Below are 24,229 nucleotides of genomic sequence, written 5' to 3'. Positions count from 1 at the left end.
GCTTCCTAACCAAGCGGCCAAAGTGGCGGCTACTTAATACTATGAACTGCCAAATTGAATCGCACAAACGGAAGTCAGTTCACAGATCTTTACCCAACCGCAGCCAATAGGAGAATTTAAAAATACAAATTTATTTGCTCACTGAAAATGAAAATATCCACAATTTGATTAAAGGTCTGGAAATAATACATTTTCTTTCCAAACAGACTGGCTTCAGCATCAGTAGACTTTGCTTCTCATAACATCTAGCTTCTATTTTTGGTGCCTTATTACCAGTTCCAGATCAGTATTACTATGGAGCCCAAATCTAGTGTTTCAACCACCAGCTGTTTTTCATTGCCGCAAGTAAATGAGCCAATAAGCTCATCGATCGAAGAGGATCTGGATAAGACCGAGGTCACATCTACCGACAACCTTACCACTACCGACAGCGAGCTACAGACGGCTAAGATGGCCAAAATACTACAGCAACAGCGGGCCGAACTCTTGTGGAAGACGTTCACGGATGAGGAGTACAGCGACTGGAAAACGTTCAAGGACAGCAACTACAAGGTCCCGCTGCTTTCTGTGTTCTCATACGTCAAGTGTAAACCCGTCATCATTGAAATGCCCAATGTGCCGCCCAAGACATCGGGGCCGCGCTTGATGACCAAGATTCTTAAGAGCAACTGTGGTGCCATCGCCCTCGTTCTGATCGGAGAGAAAAAATTCAGGTGCATTCCCTGCGTGCTCAAGTGCTTCTCCGTGTGGTTTAGTATACGCGACTGGCGGATAACCCGCTTCAAGTTCAAAGAGAGTGAGGTGCCTCCCCGCGGCTTCGAGGTCGTCTACGAATGGATGCGCACCAACCAGCTGCCTAAATTCGAGGATCTGATGCCCGCACTCCAAGTCGCGTGCCATCTAAGAGTAACCCTGCTGGAAAAGGAAATCTGGAAGATCCTGTCCGACGACTCTGTGCGCGAGAAGGTGGCCTTCCTGGTCTACCTGGACGCTAGACGGGTGCCGGGGCTCGGTGCGCTCTGCGAGGCTATGCTGACCCGGTTCAGGAAATACTTCCTGGCGCTGGTGGGTAGCCCAGACTTCGTGCATCTATCAGTGGGCGTTCTGGAAGACTTACTGCGCCAGGACTCGATCGGTGTTAATTCGGAGATGGAGGTGTTCTTTGCGGTGACTCGTTGGCTGGGCCACTCTCGCAACTCGAACCGCAAAGAGCACTTGCAGCGTCTGATGAAGTGCGTCCGCTTCCACCACATGCCCATAACTTTTTTGTTTAGCCTGCGTGAGTCTTTCAACCATCCGGACAAGTCTAACCTTTTTAGGAACGATCCCATTATGTTGGCATTCAGTATGGATTCGGAAATGATGGATACGCTGGAGCACGCCATAAACTTTATCGGTGTGCGCAACCAATGCGGTGGCATCAACGACTTTCTGGCCACCTGCGAGAGCCACCACATGGAGGTGGTCTTACCGCGATTGTGGGTCTATCACGTCAACTGCCCGTACCATCTACGCACCATTGACTTCCCATATCAGCACCGCTTCACAGCCACGGATTTTAGCGCCTACATTAACAGCATCCAGGAGGAATGGTCTGGTAAGGGGCCGCCGGACCACGGAAAGGACCTGGTCATCGACGTGGAGCTGGATCCTCTGCTAAGCGGGCACGAGGATGCAAAGGCCAAAGAGTGACCTAATGTATATTTTATATTTTCCTACTGTTTCTTACCATTGTTTTCAAAGTGTTCGACCTCTTTTTCGAACACCCGTTCAAAATAAAGTTGCTTAACCAATCAGCTTAGAATCCGTGTGGTTTAGAACTTTGCCAATAGCAAACACCATCTACAATTTGTTCTAGTCGAATGGAGACTCTATTGGCCCGGATCAGTCAGACAGAAACCCCATTGGCAAACTCAAATATGCCCGCATAACCCACGGATATGTTAATTATCTATTTTATTTGAGCGACGAAGCGATGAACCGTGACATTCCCGCATATTTGCTTGCCAAATCTGGCAGTTCCACCTAGCATGTGAAGGACATGAGTCCTTCGGATGCGGCGGGATTGGAAAATCTGGCTTATTTGCATGCAAATCAGCTGCGAACGCATTTAAATTGGGAAGCGGAAAGCCGCTGCAGGGATTTGTCTTTGCTTAATGCGAAATTAAAATGAAATCCATTTGGCAGACGAATGAAATTCAAATGGGATTAGTGAAGATTTTGTCATCCACTTTGGCCAGTAGCCTAGCGCAATTTCCATCCCACCTGGCAGAATCATACAAAAAGTTTAAAAAATTTAGAAATATATATGCATACACATATGTATATCTCGACAAAAATGGAAAGCGTAGCTGAAGCGCAATAAAAGCACGTAAAATGTAATAATAATTCCAATGTCTCAGTTGCCGCTACGCATGATACCCTTTTACCCCGCCCCCTTTTGCCAGAATGTTATACCGCCCAGTAATCCCGCCCACCTCCTAGCATTTGGCTACTTTTTCTACTGTTTACTGCAATTTGTTGTTGTCCTTTTTGTTATTCCAGGACATCTAAAGCCGACGACTCCAATAACTCTCTCTCTCTGCTCAATGCGCAGGTCCTTTCCAGCCCAAAAGGGAAATTGCTCCATTCATTTGCTTAGATCCTTTGATCCGCCCGTGAAATACTTCATGAGCATTATATTGGCAGTGTACGGGTGTTTTAAAATAACTATTTACTTATTTATTTATTATTCTGAAATGCATAATTAGCTTACAGGTAGTTCCATTGCCGGGCTAACCTCTGACTTTTCCACCACCCACCAAAGGCCACCCACCTCGTGCGCAGCCTTTACAAACGAATGAGCAGGCGAAGGCATACAGCTCAACCAATGACGTCATCACTGCTATGTGTGCGTGCTTGTATGTGTCTGTGTGTGTGTGTGTGTGCGTAGGGAAACTCGTAATGAGGTTAGGTGAAGTTTTTCGTCCTTTTGCAGCTCCTTGTTCGTCGTGCTCGCCTTTGTGCCTGCCTTCGCTCTACGGCAAGGACAGACGCCACGACCTACTTTGGGATGTAAGTTGGTGGGTGGTGGGCTATAGGCGATGGGTGGTGAGAGGAGGGAGGAGGGGGCACACGAAGTGCGCGTGGAAGTGGGATACTGAATGAAAATTGGAAACAGGATACAACTCTGCTAAACGAGCGCTGTTTTCGCTATTTTCACAGTCGCTACACTTGAGGGAAATTGCAATCGAGTTTTGGGGCAATAAATATTTAAATTAACGCCATTCCTTTTTTATGCTATTATTATTGCAAATATATCAATAGGAAACAAGATTTTAAGTGAAGACTTATTTTCATCTCAATTGTTTTTCACATTTTGTTTTCATAATTTCTCTCAGTGACCTTTTGTAGCGCTAGTGCCATGTTACTTGTACTTCTGTGGCTGCCTTTGCTGCTGCTGCTGTGACCAATGCCACGAAAGTTGGTTAGTTGGCAATCTCGGAGCCCCTTTTCCATTTTCCCAGCTGGGTACGCGTGTACCCTGGCTCGTTTTCGCTTCCTCGCCCGTGTGACAGGTGAAGGTGCAGTCACTCCACGAGGTCACCATCTCCACCACCTTTCACCCGTTTGGGGTCACCTCCCTGCTGGAAGTTATGGCCGTTCCCGTTGCCTGTGGTCGAGTTCGAGTGTCTGATTCAAGGACACTGGCAAGGAAGCCCATTCCACCACACTGCCAGCTTAAATCTCGTTCCGCATCCTGCCACCTATGACCTGTCATTTATACTCTGCGCTGCTGATGGGATTGGACTTCATTTGTCGGAAAGCCTTATTCTCTATCTTCTATTATTCAAGGATATCTTTTACTTATCTTATTCTGAAACTATTAATATAGTTTTTACTATACTACTTTTACTATTAATCCTAATATGTTTTTAAAAGTTAATTTGTTTAACTTAGAGTTCAGCTTTGCAAAGAAGAAGCATTAAAAGCGCAGTACTTGCATATAAATGTCTTGTTAAACTATAACTTTTTTAAAGCTGACTCCGAACTTTTTCTTTTCTTTGCTCGGGAATTAATGCCCCTTGTTTATGAATTTGCTCGAGGAAGTTTGTTTTGCATCTGAACAGAGGAGGAACATTTTCGGAGCTCTCTCACCCTTTCATGAATTTCTTTTCGAACTGCAAACATTTTTAAAGATAAATTTCTAAACTTTTTCTCCAGCCTTTTGTTATCCGAAATGCTGCCTTTTGTTTATGATTTACGGCTGAGAAGGGAAAACTCAGTTCGTTCTGCCTGCGCTGACTTAAATGGAACTTTCTCGCAGGACCTCGAGGAAGCTTGTTTGCTTGTTGGTTACATCAGACCGCACATAACTTCAAATTACGAGCCCCTGACCACCGGAATTGAATGGCCCATTTTACCACTACTACCACTACTACTTCTGGCCATTTCTCAGCGCTGCGAGAACAGGGGAAATCACGTCGAGAGTTAATTAAACCAGGGATGGATCGGATTCGGGTGGCAGGATCGCCCCCATCCTGTCCTCATAATCCACTTGTCTCCTCCGCACTCCTGCCTTTTTATTGCGACTATTGTGTGTGTGTGTGCTTCGGCTTTTCCTCTTTGGGCTTCCGCTTTCCACTGCCTTTGTTATCCATTATTAATTCGGCACAACAATGGGCCAAGTGATACTATTGAATGATTTTTATTGTATTCAATTCTCATTTCCTGCCTGCTTGCGGCTTCGGTGGCCAAAGTAACACAGAACCACAGAAACAGAAACCAAAACAAAGCAAACAAAAATTAATATCGTTTTGCTATTTTTGGCACAGAGGACTGGACTGACTGGAGCCGGCGATGGATCAGCAAAAACTACGGCACACTTATTTATTATAAGGGGTCAGAGGTCGCTCGTGAGGGACCATAACTTCGTCACTGGCTGTTGACAGGAATAGAGACCACTTTTGGCTTTTTAATAATGAAGAAAACCAATCAATTTGATGGCCAAAGTATCTACTTAAATGCCTGCCGGCGAAATATTTAAATGTGGTTCTGCGAAATAAATAATGAAAGTAAGCAATACCAACGCTCCTCTTATTTGAGTAATGAAAGAATTTATTGTACAATTTTATTTTCTTGAGTACGAACATTTATACAGCCATTGGCCATTAGTGTCAATATACAACTAAGCAGTGTAGGAAAACTAATAGTAATTTGCTTAATGTACGCCTATTTAACATTTCCGTAAACACATTTTTGGCACTAAATAATCACTGATACAACGTGCGAATTTATAGGTGAAGCCATTACCTAAAAGCTTGTGGTTGAATATTACACTATTTTATTAGCCTAACATACATTTGTGTAGAAATTGGTAATCCATTAAATTAAAAAACAAAATGTTCAGTGGTAATTTGGGATGTTTAAATCAACTTTAATCGAAAATCTTACCCTATCGATAGTTGCACGTTTTTCCACTTTGATTTTAGCATTTAAATATATGGACAGATGACGGGTTTCAGTTTTTGTCTTGGGCTTTCAGCCAAATGAATCAGAGCATTGAACGCCAATTTGCTGGCAATTCGCGAACAGATTGAGTTTGAGATTTAGGAAAAATAAGTAACAAGAAATTCGCTTTAGCAAGGAACTATTAGACTTTTTGGAGCAAATTTACGGTGGCTTCTTCAGAACTATATATTATAAGAAAGTGCAATGATTCACTTCCAAATTCCACGCACTTCGTTTAATCATCTTGTACTTGACGATCACTTCTAATTGCAGCTGACACACCTAATTGTGGACAAGATGTTCCACTGCGTCCTCCACGTGCCGCATATCCAGGCCCTTGGCTTGTCGCTTTTCCCACAGAAACTGGGCCAATTGCCAAGGAGAGCCGCCCCGCAGATATTCCGAATTTGAAAATTGTTCTTAATGTACACATTGTTGTTTGAATGTGACATGTCCGCACCGACAACATGAATGCGCCAAACGTTTAAGTCCCCCAGTCGCCTCGACATTGCCAACTGGCTTTTTGGCTTTTGAAGTCCCGTCAGAAGTGGGGACATCTTTCCGGGGTCTGCATATATGTGTTTTCCGCACCCATCAGTGCGGTCACATGCCCGGGCGGGAAAACTTTTCCGCAACTTTTCGCCAGGCGGCCAGATGCAAATACTCAGCAATACTTTCGCAAATGATTCATGTGTGCGCCATTCGGGCCAAATTCGTTCCTAATCAATCACATTTTGTGGCACACTCGAGTGGCAAGCAAAACAGGAATAACATATCGCAAACGTGCGAATAGCCGCGTGAAATTAATTCCAGAGAAAATCTATAATTTGCTGTACTTTGTAGTGACTGTTCATGGAACAATTCGAACGGAAAATTGTTAATTGTTCAGGGGAAATGAGAAATGTTTAATCTAAAATTATGAGCAAATGAAATTCATAAGAGAAATTAAAATATGACTTCATTCTACTAATAATTAGTTTAAATCATAACATTAAGAATATGTAATAATACTCGAAAAGAAGTTTCTTTCGAAACTAGTAGTAAGTCCAAGTAATCAAATTGTAACTATAATTTCAAAGAATTAGATAGACAGACAGGTAGCTGCCACCAGATTCGGAAAACATGTTCGAGGGCATCTTAAGTTGTTATCGTGTAAATGGATTAGTGAAAACCGCAGCATGAGGAAATGTTTTTCATGGAAATGGAAAATTTGCCATTAGTAATAAGTGCAAATCACCGCCGGTTCCGCAGGCCTTCGCAACACCCTTCAATAGTTCTCTGGCTCGAGTTCAAGCAGCAACGTCAAGGTGGCCAGCCCCTCACCACCCCCACTCCACCCACCACCCCAGCCGCTTAGTAATGAACCAATTTCAGTTTTATTTTCGTTTCGGTTTTCGTTTTTTTTTGCATATCTAGACGTCGTCGCAATGCCTTTACAGCATTAATGGTCGCGTAGGCAGGCCAAAATACTTTATGGACCAGCTGACGATGCTCGATGCCAGCTATTTGTGGTGTTGTCGCACTGCGCCCCCTTTTGCACCGCCCACCCAAGCCCCATCCACTCACCGTGCACCGCCCTCATCTTGCCACTCCCACCGCCGAAGTGGTCGCACATTTCGACGCATGATTTTAATTGGTTTTCCTCTCGATTCGATTGTTTATGGCGAATCGATGGGGGAACAGCTGATGCTAGCAATGAATGAATTGCATGAATAACGCATACGCAGCGTTGGCCCCATAGGAATGTTTTCGGGATGAAATGGAGAGTGGCCATGAAAATGACTTCAAATGATTTACAGAATACGATTCTGCTTAAAATTGAAGTAAAAAGTATTAAAGTGTTTTTATTTGGATTCTTCCTCTATGTGCATGTAATCAACAATTAAAAACTAGTCACATTATGACTGTTAATTACAATTAAAAATGCATTTAAATTGCAAAAGTCATTATGAGAGCACTTTTAATAAACTTTTCTATTCATGAGTTGTTCAAATATTACTGAGCATTGCACAATTGCGGGCAAATTTATATTTTAAATGCATTATTTTAATTATGAGTCGCGGTTGTGGCGACTCACTCTTGCTAATTCGAAATCTACTGTAAATTATGGCGCAAATTGGTATGATTAATGCCCCTTTCATTGGCATGTGATGGGCGACTGAGAAATTTCTTTGAAATATACTTTGAGATTTTCCACATACACGATTTTATATTCCTTATTTCTGGGCACTTGAAACTGCCATGGCCGGGTAATTTATCATGGACACGGGATTCCGTTGTCATTGCATTTTCATTTTTAATTTTAATTTAATGTAATGCACTTGGCAGTTTTAATTGCGCATTACCCGACGAAAGCAGGGCCATAAATTCGTGTAGTTGGATGCCGTAAAGGCCATTTTACAGCTACTTTTTATTGGCCAGCACATCCCTTAAGCCCCACCCCCTTTTTCCCTTTTTTCCCCGCCACCCATGTGATTTCCCATCCATTTTTGTCCTCGCCCAGCTTTGTACTTTTCGCTTTATTTTGTTTGTGTTTGCGGTCGTTTGGCGATTTTCCTGCCCAAGCCAGGGCTTTCCACCGCACTCACATGCGGGAAATTCTGGGCGGGAAATGGCAAAAGGGGGCGTCAATGTATGCACAAACATGAAACGCCCGTGGCCGCGATGTTGAACACTGCGTTAACGAGCCGGCAACAATTTTTGACACATAATTAAGTTTTTATGTTTAAACGCGTTTTTGGCCAGTGTCCGCTTCCATTCAGCGTAAATGGTGTCAGTAGGGTTCAGGGATTTTCGCGGGGAAAGGGGTTTGTCTCTCGAAAAACAAAAGATTTTTTCGGGGTACTTGGTACCGAAATGGAAAGCTGTTTGGCGAAACAAAAGAACGGCAATCGGACTTTTTCGTTTAATTGGCAGTCAGCATCCTTTGCTTTCATTTAAAATATTATCTTTATTTTCTTAACAAACCAAATATTTACTTCACCTAGTTTTTCCTTTAAATTGTACAACACTTCTTTACTTTTTTTTATGCATAATACACATTAAACAGTTGTCGCATTTAATACACTTACAATCAGAAATTCCTGTAGGAATAAAAGAATACCTTTCTGCCACTCAATTTATTTGTCATTTATTGCCACCTGCCTGATGACGTCATTTGTGGTTGAACCACATAAATCAATAAAGCCCCAACAATGCATCGAGCATTCAACATTGAACAGGTGTCATTTGGCCAGATGACTGTTGGCAGGTGCCATTAACGGGGGAATTCCATGAGCTTCTCACCTGAGCCAGCGACATTTCCATCATTCTCGACATTCGCAATAAGAGAAATTGCTACCCATAAGTGGTGCAAAATGGAGGTTGCACAATATGAAAAGTATACGATGTCTAACAATATAACACATCGAGTGTAAGCCACATACATATATGAGCTGTTTATAAATTAATAGAAAAATACAAAATATATTTTACACAAGGATGTGGACTATTATTAGTTATATTCCAACCTTTTCTTTCTGTGCACACTTGCACACTGTGCACATTTTAGCGAGGTGCGAGTTTCCGCCTCCGCAATTGCACACATTGCGTATACGCAGCGCGGGCCAAAATTACCAAAATGACACAATCTAAACGGAAATAAATTCGCAGACGCATGCGGCAAAGTGCAAATATTGTGCGCTGGGGGAGGAATCTGGCGAGTTGGTGTGTCGACCAAAATAAGTTGCAGCCAGCGGACACAATGACCTTCCCCGCCTGCCAGGGAATTAATGGAAAAAGCGCCGGAGGAAAACCCACCCACTGGCGAGGCACACATTTTCCGCACCACCGACTTCTTATCAGCTGCACATATTCAAACTGATGACGCCACCGATGGAAAAGCGAGGAAAACCAAATAGGAGCAGGACAAACCGTTGCATTCCCCATCTAGTTGCTGTGTGCCGACGTGATAAATTTGAAAATGAGCTTTTCCTCGTTGTGAAAATAAACTTTTTTTTTTCTGAAACGTTTGCCAAGAAGAACGACGCGAAATTTCGCCATAAACAATTGTACAAAAAATATAGGTACACAAGTGCGGATAAATATCGGAAGAGCTGATTGAACGAAGGAGCATATGTTAACTATAAACAGCTTTCATTGCGTTATGGAAAATTATCTACACTCACGTCCCGGCTTCTTCGATGTGTTTGTACATAAACAAACTCGTCGAATTGTTTATACTCAAGTCGTAGAACGTGAATGGCCAGAACAATAACAATAACAACAACAAAGAGAGCGAGGAAAGCCAGAAAATCGAAATGGAAAACCAAGTGCACTTCGGCCATTGCGCATACGCAGCGTTGACAGCCATGGAATTAAATATGCGAAATTATTTATACGTCTGTCTTGTAAATAATTAAAAACACACCGAGCACCGAAGGCGACATGAGTAACAGTTTATTTTGGTGGCCAGCGTTTTGTTCAATTTCGCTAAATCAAAAATAAAAACCCACGCGGAGAAGGCGAAGGGGAAAGAGCGTGGTGACTGCATCTCGGAAAACGCAGAATAGCCGGCTATATCTATATATATATCCGATGTGGCCCACATAGCCCCGACCGAGAGCCGGAGAGCGCCAGCGGAATCTCATTGAAAACAATCGCTATTTATAGGCCTTTGGGAAACCACCTGATAAATGGAAATTCTCCGCCAGACGCCCCGAAAGACAAACGCATTGTGTAGTACGACTTGATACCGAAATGTTTGTTTTAGATTCCCAGTGCTTAGCTCCCTTTGCCATTATTTACATTTCCCTGGTTGTAGCTTTGTATAAATTATAAGAAAAGCGTATGATATTCTAGGGATTTATATGGAATTTAGTTCAAGTTTCCTACTTATTTGCACTGTTCATTAAAAATATCTTAGAGGAAGTGTATTATTGGTTGTCAATGTACCAGCTCTGGGAGTTGGTACTTCGAGTATTATGTGTAGGGAACCCCTGTATCTAGTTCATTTTAAAACTGAACTCTTCGTTTGGAACACCACATCCAGTACACGAAACCAACTTCAATCGACCAGAAACAAGTTTTCCAGTAAAGAGGGAGAAGAGCAAACAATTGCAGTTTGTTTACAATGCCCAAGGAATTTTCAATTTTATGCAACCCAGTTGCCCACAGCTCCTCGTCATTTTCCGATTATTTCCATTGGGCGTGTGTGCGAGTGCCTGAATGTGAGTTTTTCTTTGGAGTGCATCTGTCATCTGGCGACTGCACAATTAAATGCCCGTTGTTGCCGTCGAGAGCGTTGAAACGGAATACAATGGAGTTGCCTTTGCATGCGAGCATCAAGATGTCTCCCGGATCCCCAGGATGCAACTTGTCGCTGGATTCCCAGCGCCCCAGAGGACAACAATGGCCAAAGTCAAGCTGCGAGTGCAGCCAGGCAAGAGGCTCAGAAACACACACGCGCTGCACGTAATTGTTTTTCCATTTTCTCTGCCTCTGCCTGGCTGAGTCCTTTGACAGCCCGGTTACAATGAGATAATCTGCAGCAATCTGGAGACGGGAGACGTGAGACTGGAGGATCTGGAGGGTCCTAGGCGCACATCCCTTGCCTTGCGTTTCAGTGCCAGCAGTATCGCAAAAAGTGCTACCTACGTGCAGGCGCAAATTGCACAAATTTGTGACATTCCGTTGGGAAAAAAACACACAACATGAAATAAGAATCTTTTGGGAATACAACACTTGCACTTTTCAAGTACTGTAGGTTGCTAGACGGACGCAAATCATAGAATAGTGTTCACATAAGATTTTTAATAACGTTTACTATAATTTAGTTCTAAGAAAGTAAGAAGTTTACGAAGTACATATTCAGCTTTATATCTTTGTGTGTTTCGATTGTATTGCTATGTATTGCCACATTTCTTCATTTTGTAGAACGAAACAGTTCAAAAGAACTTTTCTATGTAAACATAAACACCCCACCGCATTTGCTGTCCTCGCCAACGTTCGAGGCAATTTAATTAAACTTTAGAGAAAGGGCCGGCACTCCAGACCCTGGGGGCTTGAAATCGGAGGCTCCTTTGGTGGGGTGGGCAGTTGACAGGACTCAACTCAGCGCCGTGTCCGGTGGTACATCGTGCATCCTGCCGTGGCCTAATCGATACAGCGCGCCACGGGCGGTCGCCTGTTTTGCAAATGTGCCACAAAATGCGGCAATTGTCAATCAATTTCATGGAAATTATGTGCAAGGGGAGGCAGGGCGTTGAAGGGCGCCTGTCAGTGGCAAGTGAGCAGAAAAAAGTGTCAGGACATGTGGCTGAAATCCACAGGCAAATAGAAAAAGATGGGAAAAGCGGAGGAAAACCTCGCCACTGCCAACTGGCAGCTCCGCACTCGAGACTCGAGTAAACAGTTTTTGATAATCTCTCACTCGAGTGCCAAACACTCGGAGAAAAATAAAAAGAAAACCTAAAATATGGGGAAAATCAAGCTAAAATTTGAAGAACATTTTCAAGCGTCACGAATGACGGCAATGATAAGTACGTCAATGTTGTTGATGACTGTGTCGAGTGTGATTATGCGGCACCAGCTTAAAGCCTCAAGAGTTCTCGAGCGGTGCACACAGATACAGCCAGCAAACACACACACTCTCGCACTTAGGCACTTGCACACTCAAACATCTCTGTAGATGTGCAAATACAGGTCTAATGCTCTAATGAAAGCACGTTTATGCGAAGCAATTTAAAATGATCTGAAAATTATCATACAAATAAAGCTGAAACCACAAACTTTTAATTGACTAAATTTAAAAATTTATTTTTACCTCGTTAAATGCTCTAGAATAACTGATCCTAATATAGCACCACGCATAAACATCCCACATAACAGAATTTTTGCGACAACCGCCTTAAGTGCTCCGCTGAGCCATTTCAATTGGATTTTTCAGTAGTGGGCCTATTAGACCTAATGCCATTTAGGATTTGGCTTAAAGCCACTCGTTTTGCGGCTAAGCCAACTTATGTCTAGAGGCGGTAATTTGCCATTTGCCCGGGAGCACATATATTTGCATATTGGGGAATCGGAAATGTGTACATCGATTAATGATGATGAAGCCGTAAAAAATATAAAAAGACCAGAGCAATTTATGAGTGTTTTATGTATCTTAATATTAATATTTATATGTGTAGCTTTCTGCTCTTGTATCTCATCGCACTGATCAAACAAACAAATCGGGAATTTCTGGGCGGAAGTTTTTCATCATGAAGAATCACTCGCCTGGGGAATGCGATCTATTCTGGCATTCCTATAAACATAATTTCATAATTTTTACGATAAGTACTGACTGCAATGGAAGCGCTCGTAAAAACTGATTTGTATATTTATAATTCAAATAAACATTTAAGTTTTATTGATTTGTTTGCAATCGCCGCGAGTGCTTATGTTGATTTTTGTTGGAATTTTATTGGCAGGAAATCCATATGATTCGAATGGATTATCAGCGGGTGCCTTTAGCCAAAAAAGAAAATGACAAGCCTCTTAGCGAAATTAATTCGTAAACTTGGAAAACAAAAAGGATACGTCTGTGGGAGTTATTTATAGCGCACGGCCGTAAATGCACCCAAAAGGTAAATTTAGAAAATTACAAGAGAAGGGGCATCGCAGAGCAGCCAAGTTTTCCACTCAAGGCGCCTGAAAATAGGCGAGGATTGCCCCGCTCTCCCACAGTCCCCGCATTTTCCATTTTAACGGTGACTGGCAGAATCCTCCGCAGGATGGGAATATATTCGTATCTACACGCCCACAGAAACCTGCGGCTGAGTGCTCATTAAATAGTAAAGGACATGCCCACACAAATACAGAGACACACATACCGGTGGAAAGCGTGCGGGAAAAGCTCGAGTTACCGTTGCAGGCAGCCAACTGGAATCGTTAGCACACATTGACCGGGCTCAGACACTATTAATTATTCGTGGGCCACCCTGACCCCACCACTCCATTTTTTTTATGCCTGGCAATACAGCAACAGGAAGCATCCAGTATCCTCCTGTATCTGCATCCGTGGTGCCGCACCTTGAGTGCAAATATGGCCAGATACAAGATACTCATGTCACTTCTCCATGCAACTCACACAGATACTCGAAGTCACCTGCGGCCGTGTGCTAGTGTGTGTGTGTGTTTTTAGAGCTGCCCGTGGCGCATTTCCCTTTTAGTTTTCGCCGGCGTCCTTTCAGTTAAAGTGCAACCATATATTGTCGCAGAACTGACTTGCAACATGCTCGTATGTATGCAAAGTAACTACCGGTACAGTAAAGCTTAGATCTTTAAATTGTATTTCCTTTTCCACAAATTAAACAGGTATCGAAATTACATTATCTATTTTCTTTAAATCTTTTAGTATTTCCCCTTTTTGTTGCTTTAAGTTATCTTTAAAATATTAATGACAATAATAGTTCGTTGCCGCCAAACCCATTAAATAATCATGAAATAAAAGACACTCCAGAGGTTTAACCACAAAGTTGGTAATTTAATAAAGTTGGTGAAAAGTTTAACATGAAATGCATTTATTATGCATAGCTAATAGTTTCACATAATTGTTTTTACAATGGTGGGAGTTCTACCCCTCTTTAATGTTTAATAAGTTAGCCAAAGCATTTGTGAAGGTACTTTAAAAAACCCTAAGTAGCAATAACCTGTAAAATTGTAACTTCAAGTTTCAGCTTTCAACTTAGTCGGGCCAACCTGTGCCCCCTTCGAGCACATGACGCTGCACATCCGCTGGTTGCAGGTCCTTTTGCGGATGGAGAAGTCGAGGGAACAGCAGCAGCAGATGTGCCATAAATAAACCAAGACAGTGGGACCAAAACCCGTGGAGTAAAAGCCATTGCCGTAGACATTTCCATTCCCAGCTCTTCCAGCGAAACTCCTCCGTTTTTGCGCCGCAGGAGACGTGAGACGTAAAACAACAATGAACAACGGCGGTGCAGATAAAAGTGGCAGCGACACAAAGCGTGACCATTATCCCAAAGGGATGGAGAGAGACGGAGAAAGGCGGGTTTTTAACACGAAATTTAAGCCTTGTTTCAGCCTCACAGATTTGTGCTTTTTTGTGCACCCAACTTGTTTCTGGGGGTTCTCGCTTGCCTTCGCTCCCAAGGAGTGCGAAATTTTATTTTTCAATTTCCTTGAGCAGCTTTGATCTGGCGCACAGGCCAGGATGTCGCCAGCAAAAAGTGAAAACTTTGCGCCAAGTCCTCGAAGCCTCGGCCCCGGTTTCCGCCACGTTTCCCGCACTTTTCCCGCATTTTCCTCGCCTTTTTCCCATGTCTTCTCACAATCGTGTGCAGATGACAGTAACAAGTTGGAACAAAAAGCGCCAGCGCTTTTAACTTTATTAAGATATCACAAACATACGCAAGGCAGCCATGCCACGCCCACTTTCGCAGCAGAATTTTCTTTTAATTTCTAGAAATGACAAGAGAAAGGGTTTCACTTAATTGAATCTCGACGCCATTAAAAAAGAATTATGCCAGAATGTGAGTGGGGTGCAGAAAACTCATGTTTAGGTACTTATCACTTGGGTGGGGAAAAAACCGAGGCAGTCATGAAGTTTCATTATCGTTTCATTGATAATGATGACGCTAATGGTGGCTGCAGCAGCCTTGCCATTTGCCCCCCCTTTTTACCAACCCCTTCCGCCAGCAGAAACCGCCAAGAAAAGCGGAAAAGCGTGGTCTTACTGGAAAATTCGTGCTGGCAGCTCGGATGCAGCCAAAAGATTTCCAGGAATTACACTCCATGAAACTGAGTTTAATTTCGTAATGAAACTTGCTTGAAGTGCGCGGTGATTGATTATCGGTATAATTACTTGCCTTTAATTACTTATTTTAGGGAAAGTTACTTAAGGATTGTTCTCAGATTGGATTCGGGTCATCAAAGCAATTATATTTAATTATCAGGATATTTGATTGGCTAGGGCAAACAATAATTAGCACTTAGCACATTTATAAATAAATATAAACAGTTTGTTGTAAAGTTTTTAAGTAATTAGTAATATTAGCTACCTTCCTGAAACTCATTTAGCTGCGTACTTTTTATCTGCTTCTTTTGCAAGTTGAAAGCTCGTGAACAATCAATTTAAATATACCTCTCAGTCTAATTAAAGTTTTGTTTTACCTTTTCCCCGTTCGTCCTTTGACCAAGTTTACTCTCTGCTTCCATTCTATTTTCTGCATTATATTTATTTTCCCCGTGGCATTTCCAGTCTTCTCTGTCCATTGCTGTGTCATTAGAGGTGTACCACATCGCACATCGAGGCACAGCCGCAAAAGCAATTGCATTTGAGCATTTTGCCACACATTCCCGGTAATGTTGTGTGTTTAAGTGCAGTTCTCCGTGAACAATTACCCAGACAGGACAAAATGAAATGGCTGAGTGGGCGGAAAATCGAGCCTCCCACATGAAGGAAGAGTCAAGAGGCAATTAGTTTCAAGTTGTTGCCGCAAACATTTCTTGGCTGGCCATTTAGCATAAATGCGCTGGCACTTAGGCCGAAACGAGTGGCTGCCTCCAAAGTGGCCAAAAAAGTGGAGCCAAGATGAACACGACCCACAATTAATCTTGCACAGTTCTTCTTCCGCCCCCCTCGACGATTCCATGCTAATGAGCTCCGTTTTGGGAGGCCAAGATTAATCGCGTTGCGTATACGCCGCGTTGCCCAGGAAATCGAAGCGGAATTCCTTAGGCGTGAGCAATTGGCACTCCATCTCGGAGGCAAATGCAATCCATTCGAGGTACATGAATAAATAAGCCGGCAGGCTTGGAAATCGGAACAGGCTCCAGAAGTCTGTGACAGCCTGGCAGGAAACTGAATACACCGAGGAAAATTGGGACCCTAAAATAGTGATAAATCTTAGGCTTGACATCATGTGAGCGACCACCAATCGAAAGCACACTTTCTAAATTCATATAATACACATTTTTTTGCACTGTACAAGTGTTTACCCGTCTTGACCCGCTTTGCCGCTCTAGTTCTCCAATTGAAAGGGAAAATTTGTGGCGCGCTGCCGTTTTCTTGGCAGCTCTGCCTTGACAAACAGGGCTCGGTGGAAAAAAAAGGAGGACAACAAGCCCCAAAGTTTTGACTGCTCGGGCTGCTTTTCCACGATTTTCGCCGCTTTTCTCTGACATCTTGCCTTAAATCCAATTGTGTTGTCGTCTGAGCGCCGGGTAACGCCCACGCCAGAATCTTGCACCTGCAGAATGCTGAATGCACTTTGCGGCCCATGTCAGCAGAGCGGCGACTTTTGAACTCCCACGCTCCGTTCCTCGGAGAAAGCAGAAGAAAGTGGGTGGAGAAAGCGGGTGAGTAGGCAGCGTGGCATTGCATGTGTGCCAAAAACTACGGGGCAATAATATCCGTAGCCTGCGACTCGCTGACTGCCACTGCCATTGATTTTTATCGCCTCGGGGAGCTGCACAAAGCTCAACTAGCGACTCCGACAAGAAGTTGATTTGCAATGCCGAAAGCGGATTTAGAGAATGGAATTAGAAATTATGTTGCATTGGAGATACCCTTATAAAAAACATACAGAACTTAACGATGTATAGCAAACCATGCCACAGAAATATATAGCCTATTCCTATTCCTGAAGTAAAGCTGCTTTTCAGAACATAACCTAGTTCCGGAACAATTTCCTACTCAATGCAGCACTTACCAGCAAATCAACTCCACTGCCTACTTTATTTATGCAAAAGGGTATCGCTGGCAAAAACAAAATCCGTTTTTGTAAATCATCAGAAGCCCACTCAGGCAGGATTCAATGGGCTGATGCACTTTGCTGATGGGATGGCAATGGGCCTCCATGGGCCGCCAGTCCCCGTAACACTTACACCCCAATACCATCTAGCATATAGCGTACATATATCGCGTAGTTCTAGGGCCTGTCGCTGTTTGTCATATGCGATTCGGCTGCTTGCCAAATATTGATTATGTGCCCCCAAACATGAATGGAAGCGCGCTTCGCTGACTCCGCTCAAGTGGAGGTAGAACCCGGGTGATGGGGCGCAATCCGGAGGTCTGGAGTATGGTAAAGGGGCGAGATAAGCAAGAACTTTGGCGTATGCACGTCATCAGGACGAAAAAAAGCACATCCGGGATAACTAATGTGCAAGCAAAAAACTATAAACGAACGGTCGAATAGGGGACTCCTATCCTAGGGGTGGCCTCCAATCCAGTTAACAACTTTAATGGGCCAAAAAAGCGATGCCACACTTGGCAAACTCCAATAAAGGCCCAACTTGTCGGCCTAATGGGCCATGAACATTAACAAATACAGGCGAACTTCTCTCGATTCATTGTTTGCTGAAATACCAAGAGCTCAATGGGTTGACAAATCATTTAAACCCACAACAATTTATACATTTGAAGCCGCAATTTACTTTGGAAAAAATTATGGTAAATGCCCCAGAAATGCACCGTGGAATTTTCATTCAGCTCGTCCTTCTCCTATTGCTGTGCTGAATAATTTGGAACTGCCATAAAATGTCAGACTGCAACGGTCTGGTATTTATTTCGACAGCCAGCACAATTCATAGCTTTTAACTGGCAACTGTGTGCAAAGATAAATAAGTACAAGCGCGCAGACCGAAGTCCAAATTTATGGACAACCTTCAGGACCAACTTTCTGCTGAGTGGCAGTCACAGATATTGGCTGGATCATAACAAAGCCAAATAAATACAAATATGCGAAAGCAGCTCTTTCGAGCCCAGTATCTATTCTAGTTCCCAAGCCATTCGGTTTGTCAAATTTACTATTGGTAGTATCCCATATATTTTATGTGCACCTGAGATCCAATAGAAATCTGTTTATTTTTAAATCAATTTGATAGTATAAGCAAACCACTGATTGAAAACATAATATAATACGTTGGAAAACATGTTTACCTACTTCCAATTTATAAAACAATGATTTGTAGATTATGAGAGCGTGCTTGAGTGCACTTACTGATTTTTCCATACTTCTAACAGGCTTTTCCGCTTCACTAGCTCCCGACAATCCCAACAATCCTGTCAATCCCTTTGGAAACCTTTCACTTGGCCAAAATTGGTCTGGATGTGGGCCACGCCTTCCGAGCACGGAAACAAAATTGGCAAACCATTAAGAAGCGTGCACTGTTGTTGTTTACACATCTAAAGCAATTTTATCACCTGCGAACAATGTTTGGACTAAGTATATTTTATGGCCCAGCCTCGCCCAATTTCCCCCATAAATTCCCGAAGCATTCCTACGTTTCTCGCTTTTCCCGCTTTTCCCTGCTGCAGGTGCAAAGGCCCTAAAAGGGGCGAAAACGCTCCGCCTTATCACAATATTTGCGGCACATCCACATCGCTTGATTATTGGCTTGTCTGTCAACTAGCATGAGTATTATGTTATTTTTATTCCTTATCTAGGTTGGGGGATCCCGCATAGGTGCTATTAAGGCCGTTTGACAACTTGGGGAATGTGTTTGCGCAGCTCGGGTAATTGTGGCCGATTAAAACGCCAAAGCAAAAGGGCTCCAATGAAACTGTGGAAAACCTGAGCAAGTAGCATGTCGAATTACAAACGCTAATTGACTCGTAAAGTTGCGAAAAGTGCGCCACGAGCCGAAGTATTGATTATATTAGCATAAATTCATAAAGAAAAATATGCAGGAAACCAACTCATTTCACGAAAATATTTCTAAATGTACTGAATTCACCGGAGAAGTGTATAAATAAATGCTGCACAATATTCTAGCACTTCCTATTTACTAAAAATACCATTAGTACATAACTTTTACTCACCAACTAAAGAGTATTAACTTCACTCGCGTCTTCTTTGGGTTTTGTTTGGGGGTTTAGTTAAAGCGTTGATTAAGTTTTTGATTTGTGTTTATCTGTTATAGCATAGGAATATATTTACTTTACATTTTCCAATTGTATTAGGAGAATTTGTGTTTTAGGGAAAATATTTGTCACAGACACACGCGCTGGAAAACAAAGAAAACTCATATTACTTTACACTTTTTTTGAATTTTGAATGGTACACTTATTTTATTCGGCGCATTAGCATTATGGTAATGCCAGTCCTAGTGCGGACTTTTCTTTTCCGCCAGCCTATCTGTCTGCCTTTCGGGCCTTTTTTCCTTTTCCCGTCTGTATTTGTATGCGTACGTATTTGGGTGGTACACGCCTTACTCCACCGAGGGAAAACACTTTTCTTGCGGCCCCGACACTCACAATTCAAATGAACTTCAATTCGGTATTATATTTTCTGTTGTTTTGTTTGCTGTTCCATTGTTTCGATTTTATTACACATTTGGCCTGTGGAAAGTGCGGTGTAAAAGTGTGTGTACGGTGTGTGTGTTCGGTGTGTTCGGCGTGGTAGAGGGGGCAGGGTGGGGGCGTTTTCCGATTTTCCGCTGCTCACGCACACAGTTTTTCCAAGCACAGCACGCTCCAAAGTCTAGCCACGAACTGAAAGCGTCGGGGAAACTCCAAACTCGAGCAGCAGGAAAAGCGGAAAACCGAGAAGCTTCCAATGTCAATGCGAATCCTTTGTACGAGGAATGTGTTATTTTGGAAGGCCCAAACCTCCTGGAAAAGCCTCGCTCTCGCTCTCCGGCTCTCTCTCTCTCGCTCTGCTGCCGCTGGCTCGGAAAATTCGCTCTCTCTTATTTGGGACTTTCCTCTCTCCCGCTGGTTTGTTTTCCCTGTTGTGCGTGCGATTTGACAACTACATTCCGCCCCGAAAGAAATGAGTTTTGAAGTTTTCAAAGTAGATTTTCACTTGCAAAGTTTAATTAATATGAATGTCTCGCAGGCCCACCTACTTATATGTTTTCCGATCTCTCTGTTTTCCTTTTTATTTTTCCTCCTTTTCGCTGGCTTCTCATTTTCTGGCTAAATTTATTGGCCGTGCGGGCGTGCTTTTTTGTTAAAAATAGCCGCCATAGCCTCGCGATGCGTCGGCAGCCTCAGCGACAGCATCAAGTTCAGATGGGTTCTATTTTCTTTTTCATTTTTTGGGGGGTAGTGGGAGGACTGTCTTTATGGAGAGAGAAAGACAACTTTTGACCTTAGTCAAGCGAAAAGTGTGCTGTGCCCACCTGTCTTGGCTTGTTTGTGTGCGTTTTAAGCGACTAATTGGCCAAGTTGCGTTGTGGCTGCCAAATAATTCAGGCAACTGCAACTACTCGGCTAATTACGACCCATGAATGAATAATCAAGGGGAGACTTTGGCCCCCAATTCAAGAAGAGCTGAGCAGAGCAGAGCGGAGCAGAACCCCCTGGAAAACCGAAACCGAACCCCCCAGGAAGCCCGAATCGCTGTAACATGAATTTATGATTTCGCTGGCCGTGTTGTTATTGCCTTTATGATTATTGCGACGCCGCGTCTGTTGTCTGGCTTTTCCGACTATTCAGACTTTTCAGACTTTGCCGCCTGACGCCAACTAGCAACCCCCGTTTAACCGTTGTCAATCATATGACCCTGTTTTTCGTTGCTTCGATGATCTGGTATTTGGGCTTCCGTTTGGCAATTTGTTTTGTTACCCCGACAGGCGAATCTTGTAATTTTTGCGACACAAATGCCCGAAATTGCTGGCCTGGCATTATTAATGTCCTGTGACCCCAAAAAGAGCTACAAATTCTTGGAGTTTCCCGCACACAGCTTCTGCTCGAAAGAAAAATCAATTGATTGACTCCGATGGCCACATTTTCTGCACTTTTGAACGCGTCACTAAAAATTTAGATTTCGGATTAGACGTTTCGGCATTTGTGCTTTCTTTTGCTTTCTCTTCGGAAATCTCTCTCGTGTCACACTTGATTTATTTTCGAAATTTTTAATTTTTCCTCATTGACTTCTTGGCATTTTTTCACGACTTTCCGCGCACACACACACTTTTTCCTTCTTTTATTTTGCCTTCTCGCCAGGCCAGTAGTTGCATTGGATTGGTAACAGTTCTGGCCAGCCGCCGACTGACTGCCCAACTGACCAAGTGACCAACCGACAAACATCCAGCAGAACACGAACTAGGCGTCCAATGTTAAGTATACGCCGTGCGACACACGACCAAAGCGAGTCCTCAGGCACTAGAAAGGCACCCACCACACGTCCGTTCTCAGCTGTGGCCCAGCGCTTTTGAGAGCGTTCCGCCGGAGCAACTGCTGCCGGATCCGGCGCTGCCGACGCCTCGCCGACGTCGTGGTGAGTTTGCGGCCAGCTGATGGCCGACGAGCACACGGCGTTTCGAAAAGTCGCCAGGGGCGGAGGGCCTTGGAAAAGCACCAGAACAAACGGGGGTTAGGAAGCGGAATAGCTGGTGTTTAATGTGTTCACAGCGGTATCTAGCCACAGTACATACCATAAAGGATGTATAAAAACTAATTAAACATACCCTATTTCCGATGCTCAAGCTACTTTATGCAGCAAGACTCATCTTCCCAAATGCCTGCGTCAAATCCTTGTTAAGTTTTTGAAAAATAAAATCCTCTATAAAGCCCATTCAAACTTATTAAGTTCACATTATTTATGGGCGTTTAGTTTAAATGACAGGCGTCGACGAAGGAGAAACACAAGACAGTTTATCGTGCTGAAATCACAGGCATATGGTTTTCTTTTGTGCTATCCTGTTTATCTGAAGGACATGTGGTGAAAAGTTCCTGCTTCCCTTTGGTTTCCCCCTCCTTCGGTTTTCTTTGGCCGCCTTGACCAGTCATGAATATAAATTATGCCCTAAGTGACAGGAGGAGGCTGTTATGGCAAAACAATCATAAAAGACACCCGGCGAATCGCTTTTAGGTTTTAATAGTGTTGCTATGCGCAACGCAGATAATAGCGTTTGATAATGTATGCGAAAATATATTTTCACATTATTTTATAAACTGTTGAAATATTTAGGTAGTCATAAAATAAAAGAGACTTTAAATATGGCTTAGCAAATATTATTTATAAGTAATAAAATTTTGTAGTCCCTTACTGATGGGTCAGATTTTCAAGGTAATAAAATTAAGATAATTTTATTAATAATTATTAATTTTTTGGATTATTAAAAATTATATCTAGAACGATTAGCCCTGTTTTTTCATCAACATATAAACAATAAATAAACAAACTTGTGTAATATTACTTAGCTTTTGACAGCTAACAATCGAAGATCACAACCAAAAAGCGACGCTCGCGCGTTTTTCTAGCGTTTTCGAGGCGGCTTCGATACGTTTCTTGTTATAGAGAAGAAACCTCAAAAAATAAGCCGATCTTTAAGCGGATCGACCCTAAGCACCTATAGCCTTTACTTCACGGGCAGCGGGTGATGTTCGGCGAGCTAGTGGGCCAAAAATAATGGGACAGAGGTACGAATTGCCCAGGGCAATCGACGGCTTTAATGGTTTCGTTGGCCAACCGGCGGCATTAAGTTGGTGGACCCAGCCCCTAATTAACCCTTTCGCAATTGCAGCTAAGCCCTAAAACGGCGAAGGCGGTGGGAAGTTGGGGGAGTGGGCCCTCCATGTGTTATATACATATGTAGCCGCGATAGTTTTAGGTATAAAATGATACCTTTGGTCCCGATACCTTGGGCTCGGAGTTTGATTAATGAGCGGCTTAAGTGAATCTCAAATCGAATCTGAGCCTGCTCGGCCGGCAGACTGATGAAGTCACTAATTTGACTTAAAAACGCATTAAAAACCATTTTCGATAAGAGCTTGGAGCTCCCCATATCGTGATTTCGGCGAGGGTTTTCCCGTACTTTTCTGCCCCTCGGTCTAGGTCTCGTCTTTGTGAAAGTTGTGCAAAATTGGAGCCAAAAACCAAAAATTGAACGATGAAGCCCACAAGGCGACGGATAAAATTCCAAAAACGCCTCGGAAGATTTGAGAGTGCAAAGCTCTTGCTTTATGGGACATTGCCTATTGGCAATCAGCTGTTAACATAAATAATGTTCGAGATTGCGGAGAGTGGACTAAGGGATACCCAGTGAGAAAATCATGTTAGCACACTCATTTTTATCACTAAATATAGCATTAAAATCATTAATTTCTGGTTTAATCTAAGTTAAATTTTATTTTTCAAAATTCTTGAAAATCTTACTAGATACATTTAAGCCTATTTGGCTTACACATTGAACCACATTAATAATTTAAGCCTTTCTTAGTTTAACGCTGTCATACGGTATACATCTCTTTCAACCTTTTCAAAAAATAAGTTTTTTTTTCTAATTATATACACATACAGTGCAAATATATATTTAATACTTTCAAATAAATTGACAGAGAAATCACCGCTTTCTTACTTTCGCTAGGTAAAGTAAATACTTATTAGGAATGGAAAAAAATCGGATCCCAATATACCTCTGCTGAAAAATTCGCCATAATTTCAGCTTTGGCAACGTACAAAATTGATTTAAATGCCTTCGCCGAGAGACAAAATCGGAGGTAACTCCTACAATTGTGCGTGGTCTTGGCCATTAAAAGCCTTTTCTTGCCAACATTCAATGTCTGGGCCGGAGGCAGTGCCAAATCAAATCAACGGCAGCAGTCACAAATCTGCGACAGATAAAAGCTGTTAAATGACCTTCATTGGCCATAAAAATCCAAATTCATCGCCCGAACAATGAGCCGTATCTATGGGCCAAAACCGGCGGCAACGACGAACAACAATTGGCGAGCAGAAAAATTAACAATTTAAATAAATTCACTTTATTGCAGCTCGCATATTGGCGACAATGTAAAATAAACAAT

At 42.8% G+C, this 24,229-nt stretch overlaps 2 protein-coding genes across 20 annotated transcripts in view; one reads left to right on the top strand and one right to left on the bottom strand.

Moving 5' to 3' along the window:
• LOC6736537 (potassium voltage-gated channel protein Shab) overlaps positions 1–21,669 on the bottom strand; it is a 56,389-nt gene extending 34,720 nt beyond the window's left edge. For 5 of the 19 annotated variants that reach the window (XM_039294134.2, XM_039294138.2, XM_039294136.2 and 2 more), the window contains exons 1-2: positions 19,924–20,037; positions 19,295–19,479 (exon numbers count right to left, since the gene is read on the bottom strand). The gene's annotated coding sequence lies outside the window, so the exon portion shown is untranslated. Of the gene's footprint in view, positions 1–19,294; positions 19,480–19,923; positions 20,040–21,599 lie in introns of those variants that run through there. The other 14 variants (XM_039294122.2, XM_039294130.2, XM_044923083.1 and 11 more) reach the window with 6 other exon arrangements.
• On the top strand, positions 211–1,801 carry LOC6736536. The gene has a single exon (XM_002083370.4). The coding sequence runs from the start codon at positions 295–297 to the stop codon at positions 1,690–1,692; it is 1,398 nt and encodes a 465-aa protein (XP_002083406.1). The 5' UTR covers positions 211–294; the 3' UTR covers positions 1,693–1,801.
• Positions 21,670–24,229: the final 2,560 nt, after the last annotated feature.

Source organism: Drosophila simulans, chromosome 3L (assembly GCF_016746395.2).
Source record: "Drosophila simulans strain w501 chromosome 3L, Prin_Dsim_3.1, whole genome shotgun sequence".
Lineage (NCBI taxonomy): Eukaryota > Metazoa > Arthropoda > Insecta > Diptera > Drosophilidae > Drosophila > Drosophila simulans.
Note: the sequence above shows the minus strand (reverse complement) of the source record. Positions and strands in the feature narration are given on the sequence as shown.